This window comes from Phyllostomus discolor, chromosome 7 (assembly GCF_004126475.2).
Source record: "Phyllostomus discolor isolate MPI-MPIP mPhyDis1 chromosome 7, mPhyDis1.pri.v3, whole genome shotgun sequence".
Lineage (NCBI taxonomy): Eukaryota > Metazoa > Chordata > Mammalia > Chiroptera > Phyllostomidae > Phyllostomus > Phyllostomus discolor.
Window position 1 is genome coordinate 99,410,365 of NC_040909.2, and position 24,597 is coordinate 99,434,961.

General features: G+C 35.2%; 2 protein-coding genes across 2 annotated transcripts in view; both read right to left on the reverse strand.

Annotated features, from left to right (window-relative positions):
* LOC114514660 (cytochrome P450 7B1) overlaps nt 1-24,597 on the reverse strand; it is a 162,691-nt gene that overhangs the window by 101,843 nt on the left and 36,251 nt on the right. The window lies entirely within an intron of this gene.
* Nucleotides 21,477-23,459, reverse strand: LOC114514478 (proliferating cell nuclear antigen-like). Its single transcript, XM_036031497.1, is given in 3 exon segments — nt 21,477-22,197; nt 22,199-22,452; nt 23,451-23,459. Coding segments are annotated over 3 exon segments (636 nt in total). The 3' UTR covers nt 21,477-21,824.

Sequence of the window (24,597 nt, forward strand, 5' to 3'; positions counted from 1 at the left end):
TCTCCCTGTTATCATCTGCCTGGTGTACTTAATAATTGTTTTTGGTTTGTTGTTGCTCCAGTCTCTGCTCCTCCTTTCCTGTGTGTGCTGAGGTCACCAGCTCCTCTCTCTGCATCATGACTTGGCACCCTCTTCCTCTGGCCTTTGGGTGCGAAGCCTGTGCTTAGGCTCTGGACCCCTCCAAATGGGGAAGGAGTTTTCTCTTTCTGCTCTTGTCATCCACACCCTTCCAGATAGGGGACCATTTACATCTGTATTATAGGTAGAATTTGCCATTTTCTGAAGCACAAATATACTTAACAATTTAAGTTGAACATCTAAGTCAGAGAATATATTTTTTCTCGAAGCACACAATCTTAAATTTTCCTAAATTCACATGTGCAGAATTATGGGCCAGCGGACTTTCCTGCCAGTCCTTAAGTTTCTATTTGGAAATTTTTTAATGATTTTGGTATCAGTCCATGACAGCCTAAGGAGACTTTTTCATGAATTCAAAGAAAAAACTTAAAATAAAAGGCTTTTTAATTTTGCTTTTACTGATAATGTGCATCAGCTAACCTGTTAGATTAAATATAACTTTTTCCTCATGTAAAGAGTTGTTCAAACATTAATGTGCTTTCACTAGATAACAATGTATGCAGTTTGCCCAATAGGATACTTTTACTTTGCAAAATAAAGTAAAATGAAATATAATAAGCAACAAGCTCTCAGGAAAAGCTAAAATAGTTCCATCTCACTTTAAGCAAAATGAGCATAAAAATATAGATGAAGGGTGATTTAAAAACTCATATTTGTAATGTATAGCATTAGAAATAGGAATTATTCCACCAAGAATGTTTGTTCATAAAATATGATTATCATTAATCAGAAGCTGTTCTTACCTAAAATATAACTTATGGAACCTGCATTTAATATAAACCATTTGTAATTTAAAAAATAACATAATGGGACATACATGCTTTCTGGTTGTCAGAAAGTTATGAAAGTTAGAAACTATGATTAATTCCTTGTGTAATAAAACTGGCCAAAGTTTCCCACAGCTTTAAGAAGACCACTCTGTAAGTTCCATTTTCTGAATGTGAAGCTCTTTCCTCATCTTCAGCATCACAGCTATCATATAGATGCAATGGAAAACTTCATTTGGAATCTATGGCCTCTCTAGGCCACCCTTGAAAATGAAAAACAAGAGCAGCCCAAACCTGTCCAGTATCTGCTCGCCAGACCTTAGATAGCCCCTCAGAGAACTTCCAAAACATATGCAGTGTTGAAAATACGGTTATAATATAAGCCACAAAATCACTTTAATTCAAACAAATTTTGTTTCCATCTAAACAAATCATCTAAAATGTGGCATGATTTTTAACGAAGTATTAGATGATAAATAGCTTTTTAAATGTGCACATAGCAATAATACCTACCAAAGAAAATCTAACATAATTAAAATGTTTTGCTTTTGCATTGAGATTGTGTTTAAAAAATGAGATGTTTTTGATTTTCATTTTTATGATGTCATCTTCTGATGCTGTCCTAGGAAAAGTGGGAAACTATAGTAGCAAATTTAAAAATAGCAAACAGATGATTTAAAGGATTTATAGAGTATTTTGGGGGGGAGGAGAACTTAAAATTTTTCCCCTTCTTTTTCTTTTTGCCTTAATCCTCTCATTTGGTTTAGAAACATAAGGCCCTGTTCACTTCATTTAAGCCTTACAATGACTGGAAGCCCGATCAATCTGTCTTGTGTCTTCTTAGGGTAAAGCTGCAATTGAGCGGAAGCAACAGATGAACAAAGCCCACATTCAAATCTGTAGCTCATTAAAATAACGTTAAAATAGAGTGAAATCTCAATTGTAAGTGAATTGTAGCTGGCTTTTTTTCCCTGCTAAATACAATTTGATTAATAAACTATACAAGCATTAGCCCTGAATCAGTGGTCTTTTAAGTAAATTTAAATAAATGTCTTACTCTTTTTAAAAATTTGAACATTATGAAAGACATTTTGGAAATAGGTTTTCAGCAAAGCACTAAATGAGATAACATTGTAGCATGTCATCCCATCAAGAAAGACCTGAGTCACAGGGACTCTATACAGTACACAGAGGAACCATTGGCCTAACAGTTCTGCCTCTGAAGTCCTATGATACTATCGTGATGCACCATCAGGGCAGTTTCCATACGAAAGTGCCCATCTTGATTTGCTGTGTAACAATGTGCTATCCAAATTCCCAGTAAGGAAAATCTGTGGAACTTCTGTGAGTGTTAAGTAAACCACAAATTCAGTAGGGGTATACACAAGTACACAAACTATCTCTGGTAATTTGTTTTCAATTCAATCCTATGGATTCTTATCTGTACCCAATCCAGGGCTAAAACACGTATAGCACATTTGATAAGGGATAGTCAGAGTTTGTGAACGTCAATGGGAACACATTATGTCCATTCTAATGTATGTCTGATTTTTTTCTGTAATTAAAAAGATTCCTTATTTTAAATGTAGACAGTATGATAATTCATCAAAACAATTTATAATCGTCAACTGCATCTTAAATCTGATCTTATAAATGACGCTTTCTGAAGTTAAAAGTAACGTGAACTTAGTTTGTTTTAAATTAATTGTCTGCTATGAAGTCTTATAAGAAAGGAAATTATGACAAGCCCTGATAAGATAAAAGCATAATCATGTCCTACAAACTGCTTTGGCAGGGCAACTGGAGATAACTATGAAAATAAAAAAGGCACATACTCTTCCACCTCAAACCCTTACCTCCAGGAAACCTATCTCATAGAAATAAAAGCACCAATATGAAATCAGATGTAATAAAAGCATTTATTATAGAATTGTCTCTTGGGGCAAAAACAAACAAAACAAAATAGAAGAACTATGAACCACCCATACAATGAACTATTACATATTGGATTTTTAAAATAAGCATGTAATGTTTATACAATCAGATTAAACAATAAAGCTACTTTCATAAATAAAGAAGAGATAGCTGAGAATCAAGTCTAGTTGGAAACGTTTCAGATCATGGACAGCTTTGCAGGTCAGTTCCTAGCTTCTCCATATGCTTGGTTTTTAATTTTAGGGGAAATCACTGAATTTCTCTAAGCTTCCATTTCCACATCTGCATAAAATAATAAAGCAGACATTAAATAATATCACATATTTAAAGCATGTAGAAGAGGGAATGACCACAGTAGGCCCTCTGTGCACCATGATTCATACATGCCTCACCACTCTCTTGACCTAGGGAGCTGGCTTCCTTGCTGACAGGGGTATCTGGGTACAGGCTGAAGTAGCTACTAGAAGGCTCTCAGATATACACAAAACTGGGGTCTGAGCCTCCAGTCAGATCAGAGAAAGGAAAGCAGGGGGACAGGAAGTAGAACAATGATGAAAGAGGGGCTAAATTCTTAGTTATCTTCTTGGTGATGTGAATAGAAAATATGATGATGAATTCGTACCGTGAGAAAAAAGAAAGTCTCTAAATCTCTGAATGTTCAAAATCGGGGGTCTGGTGATCCACCCAGTGTCTCTCCTTTATTGTGTCCCACCTGGCTCACCGGCCCACCAAAGGCCCAGTCTTCTTCAGCAGCACACACTCCCCAGACCTTCCCACTGCCGCCAGGGGCTGTCGTGGTGAGTGTGGGGTCAGAGATTTCTGAGTAATCACAAAGGAAGCAGACGGTATGCTTCATGGATAGCTGGTCCCCTTGTGAGGATCTGACTGACATTTTTTAATTAAACTGGCCCACTGGAGTTTAATTAAGGTGCTGTCTTCTTGAAGTGAAACTAAAAGAAAAATATATCCCTTTTATGGAACAAGTATGTAGAATAAAAATCTTTTTTTCAGCTCTTGATCTTTAAAAGAAGAACAACAACAACAAAAATAAACTAACAAAAATACTCTCCATTGTTTCTCTTACTCCCTAACCTTTTCATTTTTTAATTAGCAAAATTATTGTAAAGGTGATTTAAAATGAACCCTAAGGCCATCCTCATAAAGCTACATATATCTGAGAAACCACAGAGATTGAATATGCACCTTGGGGATCAGGAAGTCCTTCATTTTAATGTAACTTCATAGAACTCAGCTTAGAAAATGTGTATTGACTAAAAACCCTGAAATGACACAGTTCTACCAAATACCTATTTTGAATCATTCAGGGAAACTCAATGTACAAAAAAGGAAATCATAATAAAAACTTCCAATTTTGGAAAGAGCACTGGACTCGGAATCAGGAGGGCTGTCTTTGGCATTAGCCCTACTGTTTTCTGACTCTGTGACCTTGAGTAAGATATCTAACTTCTCTGAACATTAGTGGCCTAATTTGAAAGGAGGGTGTTATAACTCACTGGGTGGTGGCGAAGATCAATGGGGACAATGAATGTGAAAGTCTGTGTGAACTGCATAGTGCTGTTCAAGTGCAGAGAGTTATCATTATTATTTGGGAAACAGAGATTTGAGGGGTTTAATTTGTTTTTGTTTTGGAAAGGTAGTGTACAAGAGTATATTAACACGCGGGGCTTTAGAGTCACACAGACATACACTTATGTCTTAAGTCAGCTACTTACTAATTCAATTTTAATGCAATAAACAGAGTACAAGTGTACAGACAGCCAGCCTATGTTTAATTCGATATGGTACACTCATTCATTTGCTTATTCAACAATCATTTTTGGCACACCATTGTATCTGTTTAGTCCTTGCCCTCCCCAAAATGGATCAAAGACTTAATTAATGCACTTACAATGCCCAGTGCAGTTCCTGACCTGCAGTAGGTACTCAATGAACAGCTGGTTTTATTTGTTTGTTATGTGATTAAGAACAAAACAACAAACAAGGATGCCTGATAGAGTTGCTTTGACTTTTTTTCTTTAATCTGAAGAATTATACAGATTTGAAATATCCTTATTGAATTTTCATATATGCTTTTCATATTACTCTTAAGTAATTTAGGATCATCTGCATAGCGAACAATGTTGAATCCCCCCCTCTATTCCTTTATGCCATCCCTGCATGCACCCCACCCCTGAAATTTTAATCTGGTACCTTCTATGGCCAGGCCTACAGCTCTTCAGAGGACATCCCTCAGGCTGCTGGGGTCACTTTGCTGCAGGTGCAGAATGTGGGAAGAGCCTGAGGGTCCATGAACTTCCCATACACCCTGTGACTGTCAGCCAGTGATTATGGGGTGAGAGAGGATGAACTTTCAACCCATGTAAATGTAATTCAGATTCCAAAGTTCTTCTGCAGGATTAGGTTGAAACCCACCTTCTGGGAGGTTCTGCCTGAGATCACCCCCTGACCTCCTCGGCTTCCTCCCTCCCCTGTCTTGCTTTCCTGTTCCCTTCAAGTCTCCCCTGGGAGGTCCTGCACAGAAGTTCGACTTCTAAGGACTCTGATCTAAGACAATATGCTATTGTAAATTATCTGGTAATTTATTTTGCTTAATTTGAGTCTAAATTTTCATGGCTTTGATTTCTTTTAAACACTATGTGTAAAAATAATATACTATTTCTCTTTGCTGACTAGGTTTCCCAAAGACATAGTTCTGAGCATTCATTGCTTTCCTTAAGTCATTTTTTCTTCACAAATTATTTTCTGTTTACATGAGCTCTTTTCATGTACATATAACCAATGAACCAATTTCCATGATATTCTCATGAATCAGATCTTCACACAATATATACATTGATCATACTGGTAAATGACACATAGGTCCTGACTTTTTAAAAATAATAATTATCAGGAAGATTCCGACATTAAAGTGACCTCATCTGTCCCACTACTTCATTCTTCTGAACTGAAAAGGACTATAGGGAACAGCTGACCAAGTAACAGTCTTCTGGCAAAGATTATGCTAATATACTTGCCAACAGAGTCAGGGGGGAAATCAGTGTAGAAAGACCAAGAAAAACAATCTAGCGTCCCTTTAGAATGAAAGACTTAAAACCAACACTCAAGGTTCCTGGCCAGGGCAAAGGGCTTTGCCAACTCCAAGACACGGTACCAAAGGTATCCTCCATTTCAAAATATAGGAAATGTTTTAAAGCAAAAAGGTAATGCTTTGATCACACTTGGATTCAAACCTTTGAAGAAACATGTTAATTTGAAATGTATCTGAATATTTAACCAAAGTACAGAGCAAGAACATTTAAATTATCCTTTCATTATCACCATTATCTCTTCATCCTCTCATTCGCCACCACAATGGAGAAGTTATGCTTGCCACTCATGTGGACAATGGGGTCATAAGCCTTGGGTTTAGCATGCAGTACATGCTGTGGTACACATTCTTTTGTTAATGAGCATGCATAACTCTTCATCCCCAAAGAACTGTCTCTGCATTATAAAAGGATACATAACTTCTATAACACCAGAAAGAAGTAAATACAGGCCATTGAGTTTTCTATGGGAGGATTTATAGAGTATAATGTCCTGCATTGCTAGTATCTCCAGGCAGTGGGCTGGTTCCTTCTCTAAACTAGGACTGTGTTTAAGTATTCATATTATCCTATGAAGTTATCAAGTATGTCATTATTAAGTATAATATAAAAGCAACTTTTAGATTCCCTTAGTGCTTTAAGTGTCCAGATGACAAGTCTCAGGCTATGGGAGCCACTTGGTCCCAGGCAGGCAGTGGGAAGTGCCTGGATCTAACAAAGACCCTTCCCTATCTTCTGTTAGCCCCTGGCCTCAGCCAGGGAAAAATCTAAGATATTTACATCAACAACATCAATGAAAGACTTAATAAAAGACTTTTCTTCTTCTGGATGTATTCAAAATTTAAGTTACTCTATTTATTGAGAAGAAAACCATCACATTGCCTTAATATATATGAAGGGCTCTGCAAAGAACCTGATAACATGCCAAACATCCAGTTACTGCTAGATGCTACTATTACAATTATTACTGTAATTAAGAAAATCACCAGGGAATTATCACATGCTTCTAAAAAATCAGAAAAATAACTGAAATGCAATTTCAAAATGTTTAGGGAATTTCTGCTATTTCCTAAGAGAGAAAAATTCACAAAAGGAAATCTAGCTCAATAACAACCTGAGACCAAAGAAAGAAAGCTCCACAACTAAATCAAGGACCAGGTAAAAGATAACATCCCATTTAAAGATATATTTTTAGATGATTTTATGTTATTTAATATATATCAAAGCAAAGTAAAAGTCTTAACCCAGGACTTCCTATGCTAAGTACTTCATTACTTGAGCAGAATATTTATCCAACCCTCCCCCCACCCCACATAGACAATCTTTACAATTCAAAGCAGTGAGGAACCATAAAAATAAGTGTAAAAGCTGAAACTGTGCAAAATTATCCTAATAATCAATAGGAAAAACAGCCTGACTAAACAAAGCAAGCATAAAACCAGAGTCCAATATGACACTCACTGTGGAATTATAAGACAGGGCATTTAAAATAACCATGATGATTATATGAACAGCTCTGATGGAAAACATACACAACATGGAAGAACAGATGCATAGTGTCAACAGAGAGATAAAAACTCTAAGAAAGAATCAAAAGAAATACTAAAAATTAAAAAAAACTGTGTAACAGAAACAAAATTGCTTTTGACGTGTTCATCTATAGGCCCAAGAGAGCAAAAAGAAGAATGAGTGAGCTTAAAGGTACTTCAATGGAACTTGCCAAATGGAAATGTGAAAGAAAAGAATAAAGAATTTAAAAAAGCACCCATAACAAAGCATTCAAAAACTGTGAAAGAATTTTAAAACATGCAGCATATGGATAATTGGAATACCAGAGGAAAAGACAGAACAAAACAGAAAAATATTTGATGTAATAATGACTAAGATTTTCAACATTAATGACAAACATGAAACTACACAAGCAGGAAGCTCAAACAGCATCAAGCAGTTGTACTGAAAATCTACGACTAGTCCTGTACCACAGTCAAACTGCAGGACTCAAAAGGCAAAGAGAAAAATCCAGAAGAAAATCAGAAGGGGGTGGAATCTCTTATCTAAAGAGAAACAAAAATAAGAATTACAGCTGAATTCTGTTTATGCAAGCAAGAAGAGGGTAGACTGAAGTATTTACTGTTGAAATAAACAATTTAGATTACTATATGCACCAAAGTTATCCTTCCAAAGTAAAGGAGACATAAAGATTTTCTCAAACAAAACTGAGGGAATTCACCATTAGCCAACCTGTCCTGCAAAGGATTTCTTGAGGGAGAACCAAAATGATACAAATCAAAGACTTGGCTCACATAGAGACAGGAAGAACACTGGAGAAGCAACATCAGCAAATTAAGCATTCTTCTCAAGATTACATGGAACAGTCGCCAAGGCAGACCACATGTGGGGCCATAAGACACACCTTAAACAAGAGTTAAGAAGTCATAAAAAGTGTGTTCTCAGACCACAGAGGAATTAGACTAAAAGAGAGTCACACAGTGATAGCTGGAAAGTTCCAACATATATGGGAATTGAACAACAGATTTCTATACTACGGAGATCATATGTAACTTATAGATCAAAGAAGTTCTGAGATAAATTACAAATATTTCAAACTAAGTAAAAATAAAAATACAATTTGTCAAACTTGTGAGATGCAACAAAAGTATTGTTTAGAGAGAAATTTATAGCATTAAAAGCACATATTATAAAGCAAAAAGATCAATAACATTCTACCTCAAGAAATTAGAGAAAAAAGAACATCTTAAACATAAAGGAAGCAGAAGAAAATAAAAAATAGAATTTATAGCATAGGATAAATGAATTAAATTAAAAATTAAAAAAATTAAAAATAGGAAGAAAAACAGAAAATCAACTAAATGAAATGCTGGTACATTGACAATATCAATAACATTGATCAGCCTCTGTCAAGCTAACTACAGAGAGAGAGAGATGGATGAGGGAGAGAAAGATCATAATTTATCAATATCAAAAATGAAACAGGGGTAATCACAATAATAATAATGGATAGCATGGATATTAAAAGGTTCATTATTACTATGAACAACTTTATGCTCACAAATTTGATAACTTAGAGAAAATGGACCAATTTCTTGGAAAAAAAAACTACCAAATCTCATAAAAGAAATAGATAATTTGAATAGGCCTATATCTATTAAGGCAATCCAATCAGTAATTAATAACCTTCCTCAAAAAAGCACCAGTCCCAGATGACATCATTGGTGAATTCTTCCAATCATGTACAGAGTGATACTGATTCTCCACAAATCTTCCAGAATGTTTCCTAACTCATTCGATGAGCCCAGTCTCACTTGAATACCAAACCAGGTAATCACATTGCAAGAAAGGAAAATTACAGGCCAACATGTCTTATGAACATGGATGCAAAAATCCTTAACAAAATATTAGCAAATTAAATCCAACAACGTATACATAGAATTATACATCATGACCAAGTAGGATTTACAAGGGAGTACCCCAAAATGCCAGAATTTATTTATAAAAAATTGTGTATTTATTCTTACATGTTTAAACTTCAGTCACCTTCAAAGTACTCTCCATTTGATACAATACACCTACTGAGATGTTTTTTCCCCCAGCTCAAAACAGTTTTTGAACTCATCAATTTTGATGCCATTCAGCACTTTTGCCATTTTTTATTTCATCTCCTCCACATCAGCAAAATGTTTCCCTTCGAGGACTTTTCTCAGAGTCTTCAAAAAAAATTCACTGAAGCCAAATGCAGCCTCTCACAATACCAACATGTGTTCCTAGAATGCTCATCTAGCAGGGGAAGCCACTAGTACAAGAGGCCCACACTCTAAAAGATAATTTTGGTTTTTGGGGGGTCCCCCCTTGTATTCCAGGTTTGCAAGTCTGTTTTAACATTTGGAAACCAATTTATATAATCTACCACATCAAAAAGCTAAAGAATAAATGTCATATAATAATACTGATTGATGGACAAAAAACATTTGACAAAATCCAACATCCAGAATGATAAAAACTCCCACAAAACCAAGGATAGAGGGGAACTTCCTCAACTTGATATAGAATGTCTACAAAAACATAATAACTAATGGTGAAAAACTAAAAGTTTCCCCCTAAGAGAGCAAAGAAAGGATGCCCCTCTCTCCCCCTCACATGTAACATCATGATGGAAATCCTAGCCAGTCTAAGACCATAAAGGAAAAGAAAGGGAAGGGAGGGGAGGGGAGGGGAGCAGAGGGGAGGGGAGAGGAGCAGAGGGGAGGAAAGAGAATATTGAGAGAGTTGGAGGAAAAAAACTGCCTTTATTTGTAGATGACATGATTTCTATGTACAAATACCATAGAATCAAATAAAAAATCTTTGAACTAATAATAAATTATAGCAAGTTTATATAATACAAGATTAATATGTAAAATTCAATTGCTTTCCTATATGCCAGCAATGAAAATTGGAGTTTGAAATGAAAAGCATAATACTATTTACAACAGCACAAAAAAATAAGATATTCAGGTAAAAAATGAATAAAATATGTACAGGATACATGTGTAGAAAACTACAAAACTCGGATAAAAGAAATTAAAGATTAAATAAATGGAAAGTTATTCTATATTCATGGATAGGGAGACTCATTGTTAAGGCATCAGGTCTTTTCAACTTTATCTATAGATTCAGCAAAATCCCAGCCACCTATTTTGTAGATATCAACAAAGAGATAAATTCATATAAACTTCTTAAGCTTCTAATACTGGTTTACTGATCACATAGGTCACCATTATTGCTATTTAAATTCTATGATGATGAAAACTAGAAAATTATGTGTTCAACCAAATTGAACCATGATTCTGATAAATACTTTATAACAGAAATGTTGTTCTGCCCTATGTTGATTTAAATCTAATTTCCAATATCTTTAGTTCACATGAAGATCCCGAACATTAAGTTAGTTAATAGACAATCAAATACAGATACGGATGTTGCTAAGTACAATACAATATGGAACCAAAGTATTCTAGTTAGTCCCAAGAGGGTTTTAATATGTGTATTTTTGCTTTCTATTTTTATATTTGTGGAGCAGTTTCACCTATAGTTTACATTAATAATTGTGTTCACATTTGCCACTTTAAGAAGGTATAAGTGGACGCTTGTGGCTTCAGGGGCTCATAGTGTGTGTGCTCATGAACTTGGTTGGTTTGCTAACATCTCTGCATGTGACAAATCTTTCCTGATTACCTACCTCTCAGTTCTTTTTGAGAAATAGAAGTTGGTTCAGTTAAAAATTATGATTAACAGACAATTAAAACCACATTAGAAGTGGTAGTAGTAGAGAAACAGGTTGTGTATGTAAGGTAATAAGATGTGTTTTGTTTATCAAAGGAAAAAGAGTGGGTTTTTTTTTCCTTCAAGTAAACTTTCTGTTTTTCCCAAATTGTGGAAAATGAGGACAGTGAAGATATATAATATGAATGTATATAGAAAACTGCAGAAATTTTGTGGAATTCATTTGCTTTGGTTCATAATTACTGCAAATAATAAGACTGAAAAGAAGCATTGAAATGCATTAAAATATTAAGAAACATTTGTTTTGATGGGTATATTCATAAGAGAAAGCAACATATGAATACTTTTCTAGGAAATATCAGAATATTTTTCTCTGTTAAATGTCAAGTTGGTCTTGGAGAATTCAGTCTAGTCTTTATTAAAGGTAGCAAAGAGTTATTTTTTTGTAACCATCTATATAACAATAGAATAATTTGCTGTTTTTTGCTTATTTAATCATGTCTTTAATTATTTAAAAGGTTTCTCATTTCTAAGAATGTTAGAGTTCATCATAATTGTGTTTCTTTCCTCTATACTTATGTAAAAAATAATGTTTTGCCATTTTGGTAAGTAGCCACACTAACACCATTCCTTCTTCTAAGGCATTTATGATCCCCTCTTAATCAAGCGACCACATTTTCACTAACAACTCCGTTTTTAAGTATATTTTTATTGATTATGCTATTACAATGTTCCCTCCACTAACAACTCTTGATTTTGCCTTCCCAAGATTAGACCCTAGATTAACGATAAAATGTTTTTGAAATTACTTTTTATACCTAAACTATCTCTGAGGTTTCCCAGTTGACTCCCAGGCAATCACAAAGACTTACTCTTTCACTTTATAGAAGAAGAGATGCCAGATGTAGGTTTGTTTAGCAGGTTCTATATTTCTTAGTTGGCTCAACACTGATCAGTTGCATGGGAAGAGCTGTCCAATCAAAAGAGAAAAATAGCCTTCCTTAGGTTAATTTTATGTAGTAAAATATTATTAATATAAATTCATGCAAGGATAGCATTTGTCAATGCCATTACTGTTCTTTCCCTCAGGAGAAACAGTTATGTTTTATACTTACACAGAAAATTTTACTCTCCTACCTTCTAATATTTTATTGGTTACTGTAACCATTGACCACACACAGTTGGTACTTTCAGTAGCAGATTGTCTCTGTTTTCTTTTCATGTGTGCCTGAAGGCTCTGCTATAAACTATGGGCTAGAAACTGTGCCTTCAACAAAGGACAGACTCAGAACTGTGATAGAAAGTGCCAGATATTTTTAACTACTAACATTTCAATTATTAAAATATGGGTTCAAACTCCCAAACTGACATCACCTGGACAACCAGCACAATGCACTGGGTTGAATTTCTGGAACTCTTTCTTAGTCCAGAAGCAGATCATTTTAGGAAAAGTCAACTGTGACCCATGATCAAGGAGTTAAAATTCCATAGAAATGGATGAGGGATATCCAACTTTGTCTGCTTGTTTTGGAATATTGTCGGTATTGTTTTTAATGTTCTATTTGCTGATGCATACATGGTGCAGATTTTCTTGATCTATCTCAAACCTTCAGTATATACTTTTGCTCCACTTAAAGTAAGCATTCTTTACATGTTTAAAAATAAAAAGCAGGTCTATAAGTTTTTTTAATGTGTTTCTTTTTGTCAAGTATGAAGATATCAAGTGATGACGGGTGGAAGAGAGCAAAAGAAAATGCAGCATTGCGTCCATAGTTTTTTTCATAAATAGTGCTCTTCAAGGATATGAGCAAAATATGAGTAAATATGAAGTAGATGGTTTTATTGTTGTCTCACCTTCAACCTTTAACCACTCCCTGAATCACACAGCTCAATCCCATGGAGAAGAAAAACAGGATAAATGACATGCTCTTGAATACTAATACATTTTCCATCTTATTAGTTTGGAGTGGTCAATTGTTCTTTTCTAGAAAAAGAAGTTGAATTTCCTTATGAACACATATAGTACATTAAAAATAATGTTACTAATTTCCTATATTATTTATTTTACAATATTCTATCTCTAACACACTTTTCTTATAAACTTAAACTCTTTTTGTTAGCATCTCCTGGAGAAATTGAATTTGTCTTGTTTTACATAGTAGAGAATCAATACAAGTGGTGGCTTCTTTTTTTTCCCAATAAATTCACCCACAGAAATAAAATTACCAAAAGTGAGATATTGAATATGTAATATGAACCTCTATTAACAAAATTCTTGGGTAATAGACCATTTTTGTTATTAGCTTCAATATTAAGGAGGGTTAAAAATATAAATAATCTTTATAGTTCTGCATTTATTGCTGCAATTCTTTATATAAATGGCATCGATAGACTACTTTCCTTGGTTGAAACAGGGGGTGGCATGGAGGTTAAGAGAAAGGCTTTGGCGACACATAGGCATGGGTTCAAAATCAAGTTTCCCAATTATGAGTTGTAGGACCCTTGGCAAATATGAACCTCTTTCAGCCTCTGCTTCCTTATCAACAACAAAATACAACACAAACACCCTACCTCAAAGGTGGTAGCAGGTTTGGTTTCTTCTAAAGTCTCCCTCTTTGGCCACCTTGGCCACATCTGTGTCCTCACATGGCCTCTGCTCTGTGCATATGCAACCCTTTGCATGCCCAAATGCTGCTTCTTATGAGAACACCACACATAGTAGAATAGGGCCCACCCATGTGACTGAATCTAAACTTAATTACCTCTTTAAATACTCTATCTCCAAATATAATCTCATTCTGAGGAAATTCAACATATAGATTTGGGGGGAATACAACTCAGCCCATAATGCTTACTAATATATTTTTCATTTTATTAGTTTGTAGAATTGTTTCTTTTCATTTAAAAAATTGAACTACCTCATGGACACACAGAAAAATCCAATAGTAAGTAGCAGTTTTTATAGCTGTTTTTAAATACAGTAGTATGAACGTTATGTCATTATTCTCTGGCGGCTAACATGTCATCATGTCACCTCAGGTCATCACTCAGAATATCACTTACCACCCCAATCAGTATTTCTACAGATGGGCATGGGGAATTTGGCCAACTATTTACTCATATGAGGAATAAAGTGTGGCAATTGCTTTTGGAATAAATCCTATATTTATTATTATTATTATTATTATTATTGATAAGAGAGAGAAACATTGATTTGTTGTTCCACTTATTTATGTCTTCATTGGTTGATTCTTGTATGTGCCCTGACTGGGAATCAAACCTGCAACTTTGGTGTACTGGAATGGCATTTTAACCAAATGAGATACTGGCCAGGACCTTATTGCTTTTTAAAAAATTGTAATTGGTCTCATTCTCCTAAAAGTAGAGAGAAAACTGCGTGCTAGAATAATGAAATCTTGTCTATGTCTCTTAAATGTATACATACAACATTTAAGAATCTGAACTAATGAAGTTCATTTTCAGATATTTCATAGCCATTCCACCCAGACATATAATTCAAGTAAAAATCAGAGATTTAATTGAAAAATAGGTTTTAGTATTTTTTTCTTCACATTATATAGGCCTACCAACCCAATGATGGACTGAGTTGGCCATGACAGAATGTTTCATAGGCTCCACCCTATGCCAGACTCACAGTGACACCAAGACAAGCAAATAAATTCAGAAGAAACAGAGCAGGCTACTAATTTATTTGTTGCTCAGAAATGATTATTTAAGCAATGAAAATTGTGGATAAATTAGATATTTTCTTTTATATTCAAGTCTTATCATGGACCCTATATTTGACAATAAAGGTTGGTTGGTACATAGGATGTTGATTCTTCTTTTAACTGTATTCCACAAACCTATAAATTATCTTAACTTTACTGGTTATTTCTGGTTTTCAGTGCAATATAACACCAAATTGCACCCACAACCAAACAGCTGTTTCAGAGAACTGTCACTGCTCTATACTAAACCACAGAGGGATTTTAAGAGTCCATCAACTATAGATGTATATCTTCTTTGGCAAATAACCAGTTTAACCACATTTTTATTTGGACTCTATAGTACAATGATAGTAACTTTAGGTGTAGTAATCTCGTGAATAAAACAAAATGTATGCATGTGTTATAACTGGCTGATCATACAAATAATTATTAAATATAAACACATATGCTTTTGTAGATTTGTTGGAGAGATTCGTTAATTGCTTAATGAAAGATGTCTTTCAGATACTAATTCCTTCATTTAGTTCAACAGATTAAATTTTATATGAGAAGATATTAGCATGCATGCAATGAAGTGACAAGGACAACCAAAAAGCTTAAATGTTAATGGATAAAAGACAGCATTCAGATTATATTTAAACACTAAATGGTATAATTTTAATTTTGTGTGCTTCCATTTGCTCTCTGCATAGACACAAATGTCGTTTTTAATATCCATGCAAATATTGCAATATCAGGGTTGTTTCTACATTTTTCTGAGATGTAAATAAATTATAAAACTTTAAACAGTGTATGAATAATTCCAGATATGGCAAGAGTGTGCATTTTTTAATTTGCAGAACTAGTCAGGACTTGACATTTGCAACTAAAACAAATCACTTTTTGTGCTATAGTTTTAAGTCATTATCTAATTTTATGGACATTCTAAATTTCTAGCTTGCAGAGGCTTTAATATAAAAAGAGCTTCACCACCATAGAGTTAATGTTGACAATTTCTTTGCAAGTGAAAATTACCACTAATACCAATAGACTTGTCTTCATTCCCTCCAGTCCCCTTAAACTGCAGCTTAATCTAGTATAATCTTTTTTCCTCCCCCAGTAGGGTGCAGAGAGCCCTCTAGCTTCTCTGTTTCCTACTGGGGTACATATTGGCCAGCATACAGCTGCTCAGAACAACTATTTGCATCTACAATGGGGTCATCCCACCACGTTCTTTTCAGATCAATATGATTGGTACAAACAATAGTTTGATTTTGATTACTCTATAGTACGCTTGGGTAGAGCCTCTGAATGCAAGTGAATTGCTTAGAAACAATGGCTGGTTCATCATCCAAAGCGTCCCCTTTCAAACAGCTGCCTCTGCCACACTCACCCTGACAACGTCCAGAAAAACAGATGGTTTCAGCATTCATGGCCAGTTTAGTGAAAGCCCCTGAGTCAGCCATTCAATGCATATTTTTTAATCTATTTGATATTAAGGAGTACTTCTCTCCACTAAAATTTTCAAATATAGTTAAAATCTCTTGCTAAATCTAAATTGAATTAAAAAGAAAGAAGGAGTTATTTAGGAAGTGAGTATAAAACCCTTTCTGAAGTCAGTCTAGCTCAGGTCTTTTGTTAAAACTGCAGTGTAGACCCTCCTGTATGTTATGTGTCGTAATTCTGCAACACAAAAGGGTAGATTAATAATGCAGCTAAGATCCCCCCGAATTGATTTCCCTAGCTTCTGTTGTCTATTTAAAGGCAGGCCTTTAAGGTTACTTTAAGAGTGTGCATTTTCTTCCCTGGTTTTGTTTTACCATGAGAAAAGTCACTTCTGAAAATTGCATAGGAAATCACACAAGACACACTGTCATTCTTGTGTGTTATGATTACTTCTTCGTGCAAAATATGAAAATATATTTTGTATTCAGTTGGTTGCAATGGCTCTGAAGACTCAATTATTGATCCTACAGACCTTTATATTTTGGTACTTTAAAAGAAACAATAACTAAATTTTATGTGTGAGCTATCATTGCTATACTATTTTACTTCTGCATTATTATATTGTAAGCATTAAGACAAAGAAAAATTTTACCCATGAGGCAGGAGAAATATTTTAATTTCAAAAACAAATTACTAGAAATACAATATTAAACAATTTAAAATTATTTTTTTCATTACTTAAGATATAAAACTTTGGAAAAGGTAACCAACCCAATGCTACATATTTTCTAAATTCCATTTGTTTATATCACAACCCACCAAGTACACAGAAGATATCAAAAGAACATTTTGACATACTCTTATTATCAACTGCCTTTTATGGAATGTATTTAACCCCAAACTACATTTACAAATCTATAACTTCTATATACCATCATTTTAGGAAAGACATTTTTCTTAAGATTTGAGTACAAAAAATGTATTAAAATAATTCTATGTTGTCACTGACTTCACTATAAATTAATAGAAAGTATTCATTTATTCAACTTATTTTACTGATCTGTAAAAGGGGGATAAGAATATTATCTATAGCTGAATGAAATTAGTGCTCATAAAAGCACCTACCACAGTACCTGGCCTATGATTATTATCATTATCACCATCACCACCATCATCATTATCATTATCATTATCATTATCATTATTAGAGAAATATAAAGAAAATACGGAGCAGAAAAAAGTATTAAGTCACCCAATGGGCAAAGCTGGAAATTTGAAAGGGGAAAAATTAAGGTCACGCCCTGGCCCATGGCCCTCTGCACTTTGCTCTAGAAGCAGCAGTTGTGACCCCTGTGTTTTGCTCTATAGAAGCAGCGGTACCTGCACAACTTCAGGGCCTATGCTTGCCCCTTCTTACCCAAAATCTTCTGCTGGGGACTATGTTTCCCAGGCCTCACAAGCACAGACAGTGTTGAAGTGTTTCTCACCTCCACCTCCTTGACTCCTGATGTTGCCTAGTCAACACCTACACTCCCTGAACTTACTATTCATCCACACATTCAGCAGACTTTGCCCAGGACCAAAGCATCTGCTGAGGGGTCATGACTCTGGTGAGCACTGAGGGGGGAGGTACAGTTTTCCCCCTTCAAATGTGCTTATGTCCTCACGTCTCCCACCTTCATGTACAAACAAACAGAAACCCCCCTTTTCTCTAGAGTCCCACTTCAGTTATTGTCAAATACTGTATGTCTCCTTCCCTTTCCTTCCAACAGTGGCCTATACTTTCTGCCCTCCCTCCTTACTTCCATTCCCACCCCATGCTTCTGCACCAAATGCTCCATTAAAACTATAATAATTATCCAGTTGATTATCAAGGATCCCCTAATTGCCCAATTCAATAAACACTTCTCAGTCCTAATGATATTCAACTTTGCTGCACAACAGGACACAACAAAGATTAAGAGGACATTTTGACATACTGTTGTTATCAACTGCCTTTTGTGGAATATATTTAACCAAATTTGCTGACCACCATGAATGGTGAATTTAACTCATTCATTCACCTGTCTCTGTGCTGCATTTATTGACATTGTCTGCCTCTTGGCAGCCCTCCCACATTCTCTACTAGCTTTCCTTCCATCTTTTCAATCACTCACATTTTACCTTTCTCTACCACTCAGTAAAATGTCAGTGTTCCTAAGGGTTCTACTGTCTATGTCTCTTCTTAGTCTACTAACCTTCATTAGCTATCAGTTCATTCAATCAAACCCTTACTGAGCATCTCTTACACCTGGATTTTATCTGTGTCTTCAAATTCACCTAAAATGACCTCCACACTGACATCCTACACTCATCTAAAAAATACCCTTAAGCATTTACACTGAGCCAGGCATAATGCTAGGTTCATTCATTGCTGAATAAACTAGTCTTCAGAGAGTTTTCCATGTAGTGTTAGAGAAAGATAACTACATAAGCAGTTATAATATTGAATGATGCACAGAGGTGGGTGCACAGGAATGGTTATCCTAATTTGCACTGAGGGTTTAGACTTTGAATGTATAAAAGCAGGAGAAAGACATCACCAAATTTGTGTTTTAGAAAGATTATTCTGGATCTAATGGATTAGAGGACAGGGAGATGAGTTAGGAAGTGCTAAAGTAATCCAAGTAAACGACGATGGAAAACTAGATTAAAGAAGAGGTTGTGGGAAAAAAGAGAAATTTATTGAATAGATTTGTAATACTTATTGATTGAAGTTGGATATGTAAAACACTCCTGGAAACAGGACAGGAAACATGTGGTCAGGTATGTTCATGTGGCTTGTTTCTATTATCCAATAAAAAAAAAGCCTAGCAGATTCCTCAAAAAATTAAGAAGAGTTACCGCATGACCCAGCAATTCTTCTCCTAGGTAGCTATCCCCAAAACTTGAAAACATGTATTCACAAAGATAAATGCACCCCTATGTTCAGTGCAGCATTGTTCATGGTGGCCAAGACATGGAGGTGACCAAAGTTTCCTTCACTGGAGGACTGAATAAAGAAGACGTGATACACATATGCAATGGAACACTACTCAGCTATAAGAAAGGATGAAATACCACCATTTGCAATGACATGGATGGACATTGGGAATATATGCTATGTGAAATAAGTTAGTCAAAAAAATCCAAGAACCATATAATTTCACTCATGTGTGGGATATATAATTGAAGGCCATGGACACACAGCAATGTGGTGGTTGCCAAAGGGAAAGGTTAGGGAGAGGGGGGTGGGGAGGGCCAAATATATGGTGACAGAAGATGGTTTCACCTTGGGCAGTGAGCACACAGTGCAGTATACAGATCTAGTATTATAGAAATGTGCACTTGAAACCTATATGATCTTATTAGCAAATGTCACCACAGTAAATTTAAGAAAAACTTTTAAAAATTAAAAAAAATATCACCATGTTATAGATTGTACAATGGCAATTTGTAATTTTCTGAAAATGTGTCTGTCTTCTGTGCCAGGCCAGTGGTTTTCAGTGTTTTTCTACATCCATACTATCCACATATTCAATCAACTCTTGTTATAATATTTCTTGTTAGAAGTGTAGGCAGAAGGGAGAGGAGAAGAGGGAGGGAGTTCAGAATCTCTAGGGGAACATACAGTAGGATAATTGAAATTCCTTCCCTACATAAGAAGTTTCCTGACATCATTTCAATGTCTCTCAGAAGAGATATAATTTCAATTTTGTTTACCTATAATATTGTGCTTTTGTTTAGCACAATATCTGGGACAAAACGGGGTAGTCAAAGTTTCTTGAATGAATGAGTAGATGAATAAACAAATATGAAAATGCTCCTTTTGAAGCATTTTCCAGAGCAGTTTCATAAGCAGTTTCATATAAGCTTCATATAAGCAGTTTCATATTTGAATAAACAAATATGAAAATACTCCAGGAAAAGAGTAAAGAGCCAGCTCCTCCCTCAGTCTGACCTTCTGTGATTGAATTTGCCTTTTGTGGCTCTTGTATTTGAGGGCTTGTATTTGGGGTGGGTAGACATGAAAAACAATACAGGTATGAAAATAAGAGCAAAGTTTCAGGTCCAGAGAGTCCTCAAGTTTCCAGGCTGAAAGGACCCTCCACCTTTATCCCATTTGATCTCCCTTCATAGATGAGGGAGCTGAGATCTAAGAACTTGAAGTGAACTTCTCCATCAGGCATGGCAGTGTAACAAGATCTAGGTTTAATGTTCTTCTTTCTCCAAAACTTTACATTCAAAAACTTTTGCAAGGTTTAATACATCTAGATGTTGCAAATGATCCCAATTTAGAGAAATGTTTGAAGTCAATGGAATAAATTTAATCACCTTTGCTTCTAGGGAAAAAATAAGTAAAAAAATGATATTGGTTCCATCTGTTGGCTTGGTTTTATTTTTGTTTCCCAACTTGTCCCAAGTACATTAGTAGCCTTAAGCAACCTTTAGTATACTAGATATTGTGATTCATCTATGCAGACAAATGGTTCTCTAAATCTTTAGTGTGGTGCCAGAGGGGGAACAAAACTTATCTGGAGCATGATCAAAAGGAAATGTGAAGAACTGCCCCCAGGAGGGACAATTGTTCAATAACTTAGTACTGCCCTGAGTTTGCATCCACTTTTCACAGCCAACCCTAATTCCTGTTGTTAGTTCTCTTCCTGGTCTACCGATTTCTTGACAACAAAAACTATGAAGACATTGTGGTGTCTGGCTCCTCTCCAGGAACCATTACAGCCATTTAACATCTCTGATGCAACCTGTGCACCTGTTGGTACCTCGTGCCTCTTGCATCTCTCTTTACAGTATACCAGGATACCATCCTTCATCCGGCGCTGAATCTTGTTTAATGTCACATCTTATTAACTTCCCACTGGAGAGACTTGTCCCTCTCCAGTTCCATCCCTGTTGGGTCTCTGTATTTTGGGCCTCATAGTTGCTATTCTCAATCCCTTTCTTAAGATACAAACTGTTTTAAATTTTTAAAATTATGTGTTTTACCTAAAGAAAATTTATAAAATAGAGACAAGGAAAAGAAGAAAATAAATGTAACCTATCATCTTATCTCTCAAAGATAACAAGTGTTGGTGTTCTTTTTTTTGAAATTCAAATAACTTTTATTTCAATTGAAAACACAATTCTCAAAACTGCACTAATAGTTAAAACCCTTTGTTATGAAAATCCTAAAGAGTATTTCTAAATAAGGCAGAAGTAGTTCTAGGTTCATAAGACCAGATTTGACTTAAGACTATCCTTTAAATTGTAGATCATGGGGGGGAAAAAGGTTATTTACAGAAAATATTATCTACATATGTACTGAGGCACAAATTTGGTGACAGAAGAAACTCGTAAGGGCATGTTGGAATCTCAGGAGCAGTTCTCAAAGAGCTTAGTTTTATTTCCTCAGACTTCAGAAATGCCTAAGATCCTTCTTCACCCTGGATCTTGGGAGCCAGATAGTACTTTAAATGTCCCATATCAGCAATTTTATACTCCACGACAAGGGGTACATCTGCAAACATACTGAGTGTTACTGTAGGAGAGGGTGGAGTAGCTTTTGTAAAGAAGTTCAGATCCCTCAGTGCGAAAGTTAGCTGAACTGGATCATTCATCTCTATGGTGACAGTTTCCTCTTCTTTATCGACATTACTTGTTTGTGACAACTTATTATTTCCATTTTCAAGTTCCCCACTTGCAGAAAATTTCACTCTGTCTCTTGCACAGGAAATTATAACAGCATCTCTAATATGACTAAGATCTCGGCATGTACATGCAAATTCACGAGAAGGCATCTAATACGCAGCTATACTCTTGTTCTGGAATTCCAAGTTGTTCAACATCTAACTCCATTAACTTTATTTCATAGTCTGAAATCTTTTCTTGATTCCTGGCTTCAAATACTAATGCCAATATGTCCATACTATCGTCAGCCCTTACGGTAATGGTGTCTTCATTGCCAGCATATTTTAGTATTTTGGACACACAAATTATTCTGCAGCTCCCAGCCCAATGATGGAGTGCATGGGAACTGTGTGGGCTGTCTCCAATCTAGCCATCCAGCTCTGCCTGTCACGGTCTTTTCATTCCTCAAAGAAATGATAGGATCTTGCTGCTTCCCAGGCTCTACTTAGAAAAAGGACATGAGTCCCTTCCAATTCCAGTTTCCCAGTCTCTGGTGTATCTTCTTTACAAGCCCACAAAATTCACACAGACGTATTAATATAAAGAGGTTTACTTGGAAGTAACATCATACAGCATCAAAAACCAGATCTTTTACTTAATAATATGGTATAAACATTTTTTCATGTCAATAAATATTCCTATACAACATATTTTAATAGATGAATGATTTCTTTATAGAAATATACTACAACCTATGTTAACAACCCTTTGTTACTGGTTGGTATTTAGAGCATTTAGTTTTCATGGATCATAGTAGATGCTGTGATATATAGTATGCACATATAGAGATGCAATAACTGTATACATTACTAAATCTTCAAGCATCTCTATCATTATCTCCTGAGGATAAATTGCCAGAATGGGAATTGCTCAGTCAAATGGCATGCACATTTTTAGGGCTTTTGATGCATTTGGGAAGACTGTCCTTCAGAAAACTGAAACAGTATATGAGAGTATTTGTTGCCACCCAGATCTTTTTCTGAATACTCTTTTTGAGTTTGCCTCAAAAACTAGGTCACCCTAACTACATACTGCAGAATCAGATTCCTGCCTTTCCCAGCCTGTGAACTTGGATAAGTTTCCTAATCTCTTTGGTCTCTTAACCTCTCTGATAGCATCTGAAAGAACACACACCACATAGGCACAGTAAATTCACAATAAAAGTTCTTCTCCTTCTGTCCACATGTCACATGCCAGCCAATGTGTAAACTGTCATTGCCACTCTGTTTTGTTATTTATCTTTTCAGGCATATGTTTGTTCTAAAAAAATCATAACCTGCTTTCCAGGGATGTATTGTTATGAAAAGCCAGGCTGCCTATAGAATTAGAAAGCAATATCACTCATAGCCAGCAGATGCCACTACCTGATCCATGATGTAGAACGAGAAAAAAAGTATTTTAGTATGACGTTCCAGGTCCTGTAAGCAAATCAGTGCTCTAGCCAGATCATAAATGGTACCCTGCTGAGATTCTAGCGAAACTATGTAACAAAGTTTAGTTACAAGCAGGGCTATATATGTTGATATACATTTTCATAATTAAATGCTATATCCAACCTTCTGTTATACTAAATTATGTGTGCATGTATGTGTATATCTATCAAGACAAACTCTAAAGTTCCCTCAAGGGGTTTATATTCATTATGAGCTATTCTCCAATGCATCTCTGCCACCCACAGAATTCTAATGACTTTACAATATGCTAGTAAGGAGGAAAGACATGGGATATCATGTAGAGCAGAGGTAGGAGGTATGAGATGCAGAATGGGATTCACTGAACTGAGAGAATTTTTTCTAATTTTCTCTATGTGAAATTATACAACACAATATTTGAAGAAAAACTGCAAATTCTTACATCTCTTTCTATATACATAGATATATATACATATCTGAAGCTTTGACCACATACACAGGGTGGACAAAAGTAGGTATACAGTTGTTCTCAGGAAAATAATACAATAATTAATAAATAATAACACAAGAATAAACTCATGTATTCACAACTGTAACCTATTTTGTGCCCCACACTGTATATATACATATATATGTATAATTTTTATTATTTTTCTTATAATATAGGTAGAAAGTAAAACCTGATAAATTGGTACATTTGAATGGTACCCTAAACTATGCATACACTATTTCTGTTACATGTTAAGGAAATGAGATGAAATTCGAGATAACCTACAGATAGCACACACAATTAACAACCTGATTAACAATCTGGAAAAGTTAACAGAGTGTACAAAAAGTAAAGGTCAAATATAAATTACTAAGGTCTTCCAGTGTTCTAAATGTTATTTTCCACTGAAGATTTAAAGAGAACATTTTTGTTTAAAACGTACCAGAATTCAATACATATGGGAAATTCAATGGGTCTCTTTAAATAGTTAACACTTTTGAAAATAAAGACCATGAACTCAGATTTGAATACACTGATGGGAATTTCTCATAAGAATATTATGCTAATTTTTCAAACAAAAACAATGCTAAATATCCACTCTTTAGGGCT